The 14,263-nt window shown below is 42.2% G+C and overlaps 1 protein-coding gene across 1 annotated transcript in view; it reads right to left on the reverse strand.

Annotated features, from left to right (window-relative positions):
• Positions 1-14,263, reverse strand: part of Pkhd1 (PKHD1 ciliary IPT domain containing fibrocystin/polyductin) — a 457,519-nt gene that overhangs the window by 202,029 nt on the left and 241,227 nt on the right. The window contains exons 48-49 of the mRNA XM_032899487.1: positions 8,334-8,511; positions 6,834-7,029 (exon numbers count right to left, since the gene is read on the reverse strand). Coding sequence (XP_032755378.1) covers positions 6,834-7,029; positions 8,334-8,511 — 374 coding nt within the window. The remainder of the gene's footprint in view (positions 1-6,833; positions 7,030-8,333; positions 8,512-14,263) is intronic.

A 14,263-nucleotide genomic window follows, 5' to 3' on the forward strand; every position in this document is an offset into this window, starting at 1 on the left:
CCTTTATCTTGGTGAAGGGACCATTTGGACACATACACTGGGTGTTCTGCCAAGATATGTTTTGGTTTTGTTTTCTCTCCGATTGGAAGGTGGAGCCATAGGAGCCTCTGAGCCTTGCAGGTGTACCTTCAGCTGCTGCCCCACACAATGTCCCAGAACCCAGTGTGGGAGCTGTGTCTGCTCTACTCTGGGGTGGGGGGAGGGGGAGGGCTGTGTGAATTCAGGAGGGCAACTGTGAATGGCAAAGCATCTGATATGAATTTATCACAGGCTGCTGGTTGGGTATGGGGGGGGGGATAAAGGAAGGGGTGGGGGTTCTGAGTATTTAATGCACCCTGCCACAACCCAACGGTTTGCCCTAAAGAGCCTTTTACCGATATGAAAGGACAGGGTCAAAAGTAAGTTGACCCTTGACAGAATGTACAATTATTAGAAGAGTCTGTGTAGGAGCAGCTGCTGGAACCCCACTGACTCCACACCGGGCTTCCAAGAGTCAGAATATGAATAATCAAGTCAAGATTGTTTTCTCCACTCCCTTTACCCCTTACCACCTCCCGCCAGCCTTCACCTCCTGGTTTAGGCAAGTCCTATTATATTTCTACAGGAAGAAGCATAGCCCTCCCTAGCAGCTGCAATAATTGTGTTCCTATTGTGATGAAGACCTCCTCCTGGCCACCCCCCTACAAGTGGCCATTGTGAGTGCGGGAGTCAGTGATTATACGCTTGGCCTGATGCTTTGGGGGACCCAGCTGCCTAAGTGCTGACACACGAGCATGCGGAAGGCCAGGGAGGGGGACCACTAGAGGTGGAGGCAAGAAGTTGGGGGGGGGACCCAGTCTGTGAGATGGTCTGACATACGAGACCTTCTGCATAAGTCAAGCCCAGAACAAATGAGGCTTTATGGGGCCCCAGTGATGAGGGGTCTCATCTCCCTTTGAAGTGGGGCTGAGCATGGGGCCTAGCAGCTTTCCCTCCTTTGGACCAAGCAAACATCCTTCTTTTGATATGCTACATGCTCATTATCTCTGCCCCATTTAATGATTTTTGATTGAAGGGTGGCGGCTGGGATGCTGAGAGGATCGTTAGAGAGGCTCCACACAGCCAAGTCCATAAGAAAGGCTTTCCTTGTGTCTGGGCCTAAATTTGGAATTTCTTAACAGTGTGCACTTGTTCTTGGAGGCAGATAAGGGCTGAGCGTGAAATTCTTAATTAAGCAATAAATAGAGAGTGGGGTGTCAGCAGATGTAGCCAGTAGCCATGGCAACGAGAATCACATGGGCAAGAGAGATGAGACTAGATGGCGGCCTCGGGCCTGGGCCTGACTGACAGCTGAAGAATCCTACAAAGCTTGTAAACCAGATTAATTAGCTGACTAATTATTTCATAGCGTTAATGTAACTAAAAAATAAAAATAGTTCACCATGAACTGAAACATTCCTGGGAGTGGGGGGTTGGGAGGAAGAGACAGCAGCAACAAACGTGGTAAAAAAAAGTAGCTTGGTAAGGCAGAGACGCACGCTGTCAAGTCAAACTTCGTGAGCAGAGGAACGGGCTTGCTGAGTTTGACTCCTGGCTTGCGAATAGGAAAGTGTGCTTGTTTTACAGTTGTGTGTGTTCCGAAGCATGGCCGGGACGCTACAGCTTGGGGCACCATTCTTCATAGCTTGCTACATCAAATACCGCTTCTGCCGGGTCCTAACCCACACATCAGCAACACGGCTCCCCTGTGCCCTCTTGTCTAAGCAGCTCCCTATTCAATATTTTCAGTAGCTTTGGAAAGGCGACCTGAACCGCTGTCTTCAAAAAGATAAGTTTATAGGTAACGATTGTTTAAGTTCCTGATCACAGGAACATGCAATGTATAGCGTATAACAGTGGACTCCAAGCAACAGAGAATCCATTTTAAAAATAAAAGGAGAGAGTCAGGGGCTGGGGAGATGCCTCACTTGGTACAGTTGTTTGCCTTGCAAGCATGGAGACCTAAAATTAGTCTCTGGAACCCCCATAAAAAATGGCAAGAAGAGGAACATGAGCTTGCAACCTCAGCTCTGGAGAGGCCGAGTCAGGTAAAATGGATGCCTGAGGCTTACTGGCCAGCCTGTGAGTTCTTGGCCACTGAGAACCCCAGTCTCAGAAAACAAGGTGGATGGCACCTGAGGAATGACACTTGAGGATGGCCTCTGGCCTCCGCATACATGCACACATGTGCATCCATAGACGTGTGCACACGTACAAGCATGCAAAATAAAAATTAGAGTGAGTACTAAGACATATAACATTAATGGAGAGAAAAGAGGAACTGAGAAAGGTTTTTTTTCCCCCCAGTGTATCCGATTATGCTGTGCAAGCTTGAATGTATTTAAATGCTTTGTACCACATTTCCAAGAGACAAGCAAATATTCTTAACCTCCTTAGAGAAGTCAAGGTATTGAGGCGTGGTGTGATTACACCATGCCCTAGGTAAAAAGCCGGCAAGCCACCGATTAAAACCCTAAGCCGGAAGTACTGGCCGTGAGCTTTCAGAAACCCAGCATTCTATAAAGATGTTGGCTGGACAAAGACAAAACTGGCCTCCCTGGAAAAGAGAAATGGAGGGGTCAGAATGTGTGCATGGCATATTTTTCACTGTCACTGGGGACCAGTGAGAAGTTTTCTTCCTCCACAGCCTAACTAGATACCCTTTCTCCATCCTTTTTTGGTTTGGTGATTATTTAGTGGGTAGCACACTCTAGTGGAGGGATCCAGAGTCAGGAGCTAGACTGCCTGGGTCCTGTTCACTCTTGCTTGGGTCTAAGGTTAGACAGACACTTTTAAGTCTCCCATGATGAAGTCACACAGGAGAAATGTAATTAATTGTGTGTGGGGGGGAATCTTCTACTGGGGGATGTGATCAGGGTGCAAACAGTGCACAAGATCATTTAGAAGCAGTTAATGTTCAACGCAGACAAAATTCCAGCACAGAGAAAAAGACCTCGACATAAAGTTTCACCTCTAACCAAGAACCTATTGGCAACTGATACCCACTGGCTAAGGGAAAATCAGCTTTCTCCAATAGGGTATCGGTGGGTGTATCAGCCACAGTCCTGGGCAGGCCCCATGCCCAGGAGTAATTGAGAAATCATGATTTTGTGTAGTTCTTGTTTTTTGTTTTTGTTTTTGTTATTATTATTATTATTATTATTATTATTATTATTATTATTTACTAGATCTTGTTTGGTTTTCTTTTTGTTATTTGGGCAGGGGAGAGAGCTAGAGAAAGATAGTGAAGTTGAGTGGGTGAGGAGATGGTGGAATATGGGAGGGTGTGGAGGAGGAAAAAGAATATGGTCAATGTATACTGTATGAAAACATAATAGTAATAAAAGAGAAGCAGAGAGTGAATGAAATCTATCCAGTTGTCAGAAGACAACTTCTCTTCTTCCTTTCTGCCTCAGAAGAAAACAGCAGCTAAGTGAAAAAGAACGACACAGAAAAGAAACTGAACTGAGACTGGGTGCGCCTTAGGAAATCAGTTTCCATACAATAGAGTCAGACTTCTCCAAATGAAACTCTTCTGATGTTTTGCGTCCTACTATGTGCCTACTATGTGCCTACTATGTGCCTGTGAAATCTTGATCTGCATCTTTAGTGTAAATTATCCTAATGCTAACCCTACCAGTAACCGAAAAACTAAACAATTAAATGAATGTCAGGACCTAACTAATTTATCAACTATACAACACAAATCCAGCAATATACTTCCTATGGGTTATGTTGGGGTGCCAGCTACAATATATACCATTATTAGGACATTGGGCACAGATCTGTAGGGCGTATGGTAGTGTATCCATTACATTCCTAGAGAAGTTGTAAACTTTACACAAAGGATATCTGTAATTATGGTCAAATGACCTTGCTCCATGCCCCAGTGTAGGGGAATACCAGGTTGGACAGGCAGGAGGGATTGAGTGGGTGGGGGAGCACCCTCAAAGAAGCAGGAGGTGGGGGGTTGGGATAGGAGGTTTGCAGAGGAGAAACTGAGAAGGGGGATAACATTTGAAATATAAATGGTCAAATGCACATAGCCATTGTAACTGCACGGGGAGCTGCTATACAGAGCAGTACACACCTCAGTTCCAGATGATAAATGGAAACATAAGGGGCTACAGTCACTCATTCGTCACATTGATTAAAATGGTGATACTCCTCAAACTCCTACATCCTCTTCAAGGATCAAGGGTCTCTAAGTCCATTAGACATTCATGCAACTCTTAGTGGCTTCTCTTTTTCTTTTCCAAATCACAGGCAAAGGAAAGGCTATGAAGATATTCTCATACAGATGTTATTTATTACATTATTACATTTGATTAGGGCATATAATATCCATAGTTAAATTCAGTCTAAGGAAAAAATATATATATATATATATTTCAATGTATTTGTCAAGAAGTTTTCTTTTTATAAGAGGGAAGCACCAACTCTCCCTTCATGCCTACTAAGACTCAGTAGTGGCAAGGCTTTTGTATAGGTCAGACCCAGTTTTCATATGGTTATGCACAAGCGGGAGAGACAAGTGACCCAGGGCCATTGCTTACTATTCCGTACCCTTAGGGTCCAGATCTGACTTGTGGTGGTGGCATAGACTTGCTATGTTGATCAGGCTCCCTGAATTTGTCAGACTCTATTAAGAACAATTTATAACAAAACCATCATTGCAGAAACCAATTTTTATCAGATCCTCTCTCTCTCACACACCACTACAAAAAGCAGTGTAGTCACTAAACCCTAAAAGTCATGAAAGCTAAACAATTAAATATAAGTGGGGAATTTATCTAATGAAATGTCTTGTATTGAAACAGCCATCTAGACGATGAGTACCTTTTGATCAGATCCTATTAATAAACTGTTGAGGCTGACATAAGTGGACACCATGGTTCTCATGACAAATAAGGACATTGGAATAGAAAAAATAAAACCAGATAAACTCCAGGAGGTCAAAAATGGACAGTTCTGACCTTAACACTGGAATGCTATGAAGCACACCATGAGAAGGTAAAAAGTTCTGCCTGCAGACTGCAAAGACAGAGGGTATCAAGTTCCTTCTTCCTGCCACCAATCCTAACTCAGGACAAGCACAGCCTACCCTCCAGTCCTGGAGTCTCTGGATCTCATGTCCTCTTGATTCCCTAACCTCAGCAGCTCTCCAGGGTTTCACTTCTCGAATGCCACATCAAAGCTAACGTTCATTGGCATCAGCAGATATTTTGTGCTGTTCCCCGTGTCTGTGGCCACAACTGGCCAGACTCCCATCTTCATAGTCCCAGGTAGTTGGTGGTCAGTTGGGTTCAGAGTACAATGAAGTGGGAGCCATGGGAAGTGTGCCTTTTCATTCCATATGGGACATCATTAGACTCTGGGTTATTAATTCCTCATTCTCTTTCTCTTACTCTACAATTACCTCCTCTCCTGCTTTTATGACATACATATTTCATCACACTCTCCTGCTCCTACCTCCCCTCCACTTAGAATATGTCCTTCTCTTTCATAGTCCCCTCTTCTACATCTATCCATCTATCTATCTATCTATCTATCTATCAATCAATCAATCAAATACAAACACACACAATCAAACACACATACATACACACAACACACACACACACATCTAGACTTCATATATGAGAGAAAACATACAATATATGTCATTGTGAATCTGGCTTATTAGGCTTACTAAGATGCTCTCTGGTTCCAAACATCTTCTCCGAATGTCATAATTGAATTCTTCTTTAGAGATAAAAAAAATTGTGTATATGTATCACGTTTTTCTCCTTAAACTCCTCTGTTAATAGAAAACTAGGCTGATTCCATCTCCTAGATATTTGTGAAGGACGTATCAATAAACACAGATAAGCAAGCATCTCTGGAATGCTGATCTAGAATACACACACACACACACACACACACACACACACACACACACACACCTTGGTCACATAGGAAGTCTGTGTTTAGCTTTTAGACAGACTTTCATACTGGTTTCCATAATGCCTTCACTACCTTGCATTTGTGACAGAAATGAATAAGGATTTCTCTTTCTACTACATCCTTGTCAGCATTTGTTGTGGTGTTTGCAATGGTAGCCATTCTGACTGAAGTGAAAAAGATTCCTTGGGAAGTCTTTCTTAAAATTATGTCTATGCATGTATGTCTAATTACAGCTTTGTGAACATAGGTGTCACGTTCCCTTGGATCTCCTGGAACCAGAGATATGGGCAGGAAGTAGTGCTGGGTAACAAACTCACGTCCTCTCTGAGCAGCAAGCACTTTTAACTGCTGAACCCCCAGCCCCATCTGAAAGCAGTTTCAACGTGCGATTGTTTCGCTACAAATAGAGTGCTATCTTAAAATCAATAAAAGATTGATGCCACAAATACATATGAAGCATAATAGAGATTCAGCACTTGGATAAAGAATTTTACACGGCCACCCTTTATTTGATCGCATGCCCTTTGATGTAGGTTCTGTTATTATTTTATGAACAAGGGGACTGCAGTGTAGAATACCTACTTATCACCCACCACCTACTAATAAAATATGTGCAATTTATCTCTGAAGAAGAATTCAATGGCGACACTCAGGGGACGATGTTTGGATGTAGTAGGTGATAAATGCTCAGGCCCGGGACTGAGATTTGAACCCACACTCTCTGAACTTGGAACCTATCCATTTAATGAAAGCACAGGGCACAGCCGTCACCTTTGTGTTTTATTCCACAACACAAATGCTGACATCAACAATAAAGAAACTTGTGGCCATATGCCCTCTCAAAGATACCTCTACAGGTGGAAACTTACCCAGGTAGGTGAGCTGCCTTAACTGCCTGTGGAAGAACCAATCACAGGCTCCGTCTCGACTCGGCAAAGGATGAGAGGGAAGTGACTGGCCCACCCGACTCCCACATCTGAGGAGAATGTCGGGATAAGGTAGTAGGTCCCTGTGCATTAGCAGGAGGTAATTTCCAGGGGCAAAGTTGTCAAAGGTTGCTGAGTACTGAAGTGAGAGACAAAGAGGAGAAACAAAACCACGTGGATGATGGAGCATATGCCCTCCCTTCAAAAGGAGTCATTTTAGCAACAGAACAGATCAATGCCAAGCCACAGAGTCTGTGTGAGAAACGGACCTACTTGGATCTATTTCACAGTGGGGCTACAAACTCATTAACTATAAAGACTGAAAAGAGGCCATGGGGTTCCTCTTGTTCATAACCACAGTTAACAGAAGAGCAGATCACGGCCCAGACAAGTGAATTGACTGTCTCAGGTCAAACAGCTGTAAGGGAAAGGGGAAAGTCTACAGTTCGTTCCCACCTACCCCTCAGGACATGGAGAGACAAGGAGTAGTAAGAACTGTGTGTGAGTCGCAGCAATAGCTGACACTCCTGGGGCACACGCCATAGCATGAGGCACCTTTGATGCATTCAGCGTTGAGTCCAGCAATTGTTGATCTCACCATACCAGTCTAGACCATACTGCAGCATCACAAGACAGCAGAGAGCTGAGCTGGGACACAAAGCCTCCTGGGACACAACCTTAACCCCGCCCCCACCCCCTTAGTTTTGGGGAAATCCCCTTGAGTGTTCTCATCTGAGGGCCATGGTAAGATAGGTCGAGATGTGTCCCCCCTGTTGCCCCAAGGTAGACATTTACCACTATGTGGACATTGTTACACGTGACACAGCGAGGAAAAAATAACCTACCAACCCACATGTGACAGGAAAATAAGCTTAAAGAAATGCATTGAATAATCTTTCCCTTTCAAATTGTACGTCTTATTTGATGTTGTTGTTGTTGCTGTTATCATTTTTAAAAATGTACCCACTTCTCACATAGCTATTACCCCTAGTTAATTTGATTTTTGTCCACTCAGTCCAACTTGGGAGATAGATTTGCAAATTCATCTTGAGCCACAAGGTGGCAGTATGAAACATGTAAATGTTTAATGTTAAGAAATTTCCTCTGCCTTCTAACCCTCAACACAGGGGTAAGTTGGGTTCCTCTGCCTTCTAACCCTTGGATAAGTTAGGTTTTAGCCTATAATTTTTTTTTAAAGAAGTTGCAGGAAATGCTTAAAGGCTACTTTTCATCGAATTACTTAATTTAACATTTCTAGAAGAACTAGATTTGCATTCAAGATGGGAATTTAAAGACTAAAATTTTCAAGTGAATAAACAAGCCACATAGCAAAATGCTGCTGTAGCTTCCTGCATAAGCATAAGATAAAATTTACAGCCCGTTCCTTCACAGAAGTACAGAGAACCACTGAGTGTGTAAAGAAATATCAATGGATGGGGTTACCTGCAAAGACCCGTCTGTCCAAGGGCCCTCGAACTGCAGCAAGTAGGTCTCTTGGTCCAAGAGTAGAGCCATCCAGCCATAAGAGTTAGACAATGTGTCATCCACATAATTGACAGTGATTGTCTTATTTCTGATGTCAGTCATGGTTAAATTCTTAGGAACGTCAAGGTTCTTAGCTCTACAGGGAAAGTAAACGAAAAAGAAAAGTAAATGAGTTCCCAGGTGGGGCTGGGAGACAGCTCGGCAGTTAAGAGTCCTTGCTGCTCTTCCATAGGATCTGGGTTTGAATCTCAGTACCCAGCGGGCGTGTAACTCCAATTTCAGGAGAATCAACTCTGTCTTACAGAGTCAGGGCACACTGCACAGATATGCATGCAGGCAAGACACACATGTATTTAAAATGAATGAATGAATCAAATCTAAAAACAATTAACTTCACGGTAACTTTCCCATTCTGCATCTAAAGCCTTCCTCTTCCATTCTCTGTGTGAGTCCCCGCTGGTGAACTGTGCAGCCTCTACCTATGTGCTTACAGAAGTGTTTGCAATCCATGTAGGTCAAAACAGCCCACTAGAAGATTGTCACCAGAAGGCTTGCCTATATTGCATGGCTGTGATGGAACTATTGAAGCAACACTCATATGTGAAACCACTAATAAATGCCACCTAAATGGATCCACATGGGCCCAAATAAAATATAATCTGACAAATGACTACAGTAAAAATCTTGTCATGTAGCAAGCTTGTTAACAACAAACAACAATTATTATGAGCAATTCGATAGTCCCATAGGGGCTTTCAGGAGCCCAGAACCTGCTGCATCAAAACTCTTCAGTACCCTTCTCCAACTGCCCAGAGAAAGCAGCTTCAGTGGTGTTTCCTGGAATGAATATCTTGGCTTCTCTCCCAGGGTCTGACCTACTGCACAGAACGCACTGCTGTTGCTGTACCTTGATGTTCCTGGGTTTGCTTCCTTAAAACCACAAACTGTACTAACCCGGAGTTAGACATATTTCATTCTTTCCCTTGGTGGCTTCCATGCCAGACCAGGGCTCTATACATATCAGTACTGTTCCTACACATTACAAATGCTAACTGGTTGAATAGGGACTCACTGAAACAGACTGTGCCATCTTGCTAACTTTTATAAAGGATTGCAGGCAGAGAGCAGCATTTCACCAAATGAAGGAACTGAGGCAGGTCATGGTAGCACCTAGATCCCCTGACTCATTCTGTATCGCTCATCCCAGAAAGCGATTTTGAAGATTTTATTAGAACATAAATATATAGGCTGGAGAGATGGCTCAGTGGTTAAGAGCACTGACTGTTTTTCCAGAGGTCCTGAGTTCAATTCCCAGCAACCACATGGTGGCTTACAACCATCTATAATGGGATCTGATGCCCTCTTCTGATGTGTCTGAAGACAGCTAGAGTGTACTTATATACATAAAATAAATAAATGAAATTTTTAAAAGATCATAAATATATTTATTCAAAAGTTAAGACTCAAAAAAATAAGTGGAAAAACTAAAAAATATAAGGAAAAGATTTTTAGATGGTCAATAAGTAGATGGCTGCTTTTCTCTCATTGTTTAGACTACATGAGAAATTTTCACCACATTTAGGTACAAGCTAATTAAGCTTTGAAAGTAAAGGAAAGCAGGACAAGGAGAGTGGAGAGTTCTCACAGCAAGATGGAAGCTGGATGTATTTAAACCCACTTTATAGCCCTGTGTGAGAGATTGTTCTCACTGCACCGACAAACTTGCCATGATTCCTGACTTTAAGGGAATCCCAATCTTGGCCTAAGTGCTTGAAATTATAGGGAAGTAGACTCGCACCTATAGGCAAAGGGGAATAATATTCAATACCTGGATAACCAGGAGACCGAGGCAGAGGATCTCAAGTCGCAGGTCTCCCTGGGCCACAGAGAGATTCTGTTTCCGCTGCATGGTTTTGTCTTCTGGACACAGGCTAGGGTCATCGAGAAAGAGGGAGCTATACGTGCAAAAACACCTCCTCAAGATTGCTTTATAGGGAAGTCTGTGCGGCATTTTCTTGATTAATGATTGGTGTAGAAGGCCCAGCTCTCCCTGAGGAGTGTCGCCTCTGAGTAAGTGGCCATGAGGTGTTTGAGAAAGCAAACTGAGAGGGCCATGAGAGCAAACCAGTAAGCAGCACTTCTTCATGGTTTCTGCTTCGGTTCCTGCTTCCAGATTCCTGCCTTGAGTTCTCTTCGTGACAGACTGGGATAGGGACACGGAAACCAAATAAACCCTTTACTCCCCAAGTTCTATTAGCACAGCAACAGGAAGCAGACTAATATATTTTACAAATAAACAAATGGAAAAAGGTGCTTTTGCAAGATAGAATAAAATGTAGACTATTAGACATAAAATAAAAATGGGAACTATATACCTCAGTGTGTGTGTGTGTGTGTGTGTGTGTGTGTGTGTGTGTGTGTGTGTGTGTGTGTGTGTGAACTTGGAGCTTACTAACTAACCCTTTTGATCTTGGCTTCCTTTCTCCCAGCATGGAGACAATACATCCTTGATTCCTTACCACTTATTTGAATGTATAAAATGTCAAATGAATCAGCCTTTTGACACTAAGACAGAATTGTTATCCTCGAAGTACACATTTGAGGATCGCACCATCCAGTTACAAAATAAAATCACAAAGACATTTCATAAGGTTTCAGTGCATTTGGGATTTTCTGACGGTCTGTATTGAGTAGCTGTGATGTACATGTGGTTACAAGCCAATGGTTCAGCAAATCTGGGAAAGCTACTTGTAATATGATGTCCTTTGAAAACATGACTATAAGCTTTCATGTTATAGAGCACTGATTTCTTGTGTTATTATTAAATCTATTTGCTTCCCCCATTAGTAAAATAAGAAGGCTCAAAAAGTCATTGGGCATTTGGAATAAAAGAACTATTCTGTCCCAGGATTTGCCTGTGTAGTGTTACCTAGATCATTATAAACTTGAAGGAAGGGATTTTTCTGTCTGATTTCTCTTACAACTGCTGGACATGACTTAGCTTAAATTCTTGGAGCCAGAATGAATCTGAAGGAGGTTTGCTTCAACTTTAAATCGTTCATCCTGTCCCCTTTCCCACTTAATGACGCACTCATGTTCTATTTGTAGATTTTATAGGTACAATCTTTAATATTGTTAGTGCTTGAGACAGGGTCTCATCACATGCTCAAGGCTGACATCAAATGCACTATTCGAGCCAGCTTTGAATGCTCAATCTCAGCCTCTCTACAGCTAAGACTGCAGGTATGTGGGACCACACCAAGATAAAATGGTAGTATTTAAGAAAACCTTTAGAATGAAGCTATGAGTCCTAAAAGTGTACAGCATGATTTGTCCAACTAATACATTGAGAAATAAAAACATGCATCTAAGAAATGAATGGGTAAAATGAAAGTGATAAGAGGAGAGATAAGTTTTAAGCAATAAACATCAAGGAGATTGATGTGTTGGCTGTCATGAACACCATAGTCCAATTTGGGATAGGATTCTCCACAGTTCTATATGATCCATCTTCAATATGGAATCTTTCGGCTTCTACATGGGCATAAAGACTTTGAATGATGAACTATAGGACCTTATGCAGAAGAGAATAAATGAAATGTCTGATATTTGTTGAGTAAATGATCAAGTACTAAGTATGTCAAAATATGCTGTCTACTCTGTGATATTTCTCTGCAGTGAATCTGTCTATACAGTAAGCCATAAAATGGGAGGAGACTTCTAGACTTGTTAATCAAAGATTAGCAGTTGATCATAAATTATAGGAATTTGTTACCTCCACTTAAAGCTATATAACATTTACTAAAGTGGCTCATACATTTATATGTGGTAGCATGAACAATGTGCTTGAAGTAGGTCATGATTTCTAAAACTGCTCAGGTTTCCATATGAACTCCTTTCTTTTCTATTCTACCCAGGTTCTGACAATTGAGCCACTTGGGAAAACAGCTTAATTTTCTTCTGTAAATATTCAATGACCTCTGAACTTTTACTGATCTTTGCTCTTGGAAGGGTTTCCTACTTCCGCTAACTTAGTTCTTCAGAACTTTGAAGTTATTCATTACCGATACAGACACCATTATGGCCAGATCCTATAAATGGTGATCTTTTGTGAGATTTATATAATTGTTGCCACTGCCTAGGTTATCCTGGGGTTTAATCCTTCCTTATCTTCCAGAAGGAAGTAGTGAGTGGTGTTGGCATCCAGAGAGCCTATGATGTTCCCAGGGCCTTGGGGTCCCCAGCCTCACAACAGTATTTGCCTAGGTCTTTGTAAGTTCAGACATCTTTGTAAGTCTGTGTAGCAGAATTTGTTGAGTAGGGCAAAATGCAAACCACAGTAAACATACCAGGCTCTGTTTTTAAATCTCACTGAAGTCAAATTAATCATTAATCTCCAAGCACTAGGTTCTGCCTTTTGGCTCTGTAAGTACCACCAAATCTCCATAAGCCATTGCAGCAGCTATAATTCTCTGAGGACTATAAAGGTACCACCATTATGTTGTTCTTAATATACACAACATGTACTTTTCTATCTCCCATATTTTGTCTTGAGCCAACTCATCATATTGCCTCAGAGATCCACCATGATCTTGCTGATGTTTGAGGACACAGACCACAGTCATCCCAAAGTTGGCAATCTTGTATCATAAGCCTTTAACTTCCTCCTCAGGCTTCTTCCTTATGAACAGCAACATGTCCTTGAGAGCTTCAACTTCCTTATCTATAGCAGACAAGTAATATTAGTACCATCACTGACCTTGCAAACCCAAAGCTTCTCTCCATAGAGTAAAAAGTACATTAGTTACTTTTCTCTTACTATGATAGAGGCAACTTACATAAGAAGGAGAAGGAGTTATGTTTGCTTTTTGCTCTAGAATGATGAGCGTCCACAGGAGTAGGGAGGCATGGCAGTGAGTATCAGGCAAGCTGGTATGAGCAGGAAGTTAATTGCTTCCCCCTTTAGATGCACGCTTCAATACCTCTTGATGCCTTCTAAGGGGCATTACTCATTAATCTATGATAGCATATAGCCAGTTCATTCTTATACCTGATTCTATGATCATCAGGAACAATACAAGCATAGCTGGTCTCCAGAAGGATATTGCATTAGTTACCATATTTGCAAAGATCTGAGCACTCAGTTCTTTGACAATCTTGGATGTAACGCCCTCCCTCTGACCTGAAGCTCCCTTTCCTCCAACCATTCCTAAATCTTGTTCTTTACTTTCAATGTTCAGTCTCCAGTTTCCTGGAGGGGGCCAAATCTTCATGAAGTTTTTTCATGATTTCCAGACTCTAGATGTTTCCTATCTCCACCTAGTCCCCTAGCATTACTACAACTGGGTCCCTGGAGCACCAAGTACCCTAAGAGCTGACAGAATAAGACATGGACATTTGGTCATCCTAGGCCCTCCCGATTCTGCATATACACAGACCATATTGCTGGCCAGCCAGATTCAGAATGGTGTCATCAAAGTTAATAGTTGATAGGGAGAGAAGTGGAACATGGATAAAGCTCAAGTTGTCTGGGGATAATGGTCAGAAATTTAGGGCTCATGTTTGGCCACCCAAATTAGTATAAATTAAATATTAAATGAAAAAAAAGTAGGACTTTTATAAATATTTTCCCCTCTAAATGTTGCCAAAACTCTGATAGCGTTAGTGAAGTTCTACTTGTCTTAGGGTCCTTCGTGCCACTCATTGGATGTTCTTCTCTTCCATCTGCACACAATAACATTGTAGTGGTCACTCAGTCAATCAGAAACCTTCCACAGGGCATGGTGTTATTCTAAGCTGGCTTTCTTCTTACCCCTTTCTGCCAAGGCAGCTCTCCCTATAGAACTCTGAGTCTATCAAGCCTTTCTCATCCATCTCAGCCACTCAGG

Source organism: Rattus rattus, chromosome 4, assembly GCF_011064425.1.
Source record: "Rattus rattus isolate New Zealand chromosome 4, Rrattus_CSIRO_v1, whole genome shotgun sequence".
Lineage (NCBI taxonomy): Eukaryota > Metazoa > Chordata > Mammalia > Rodentia > Muridae > Rattus > Rattus rattus.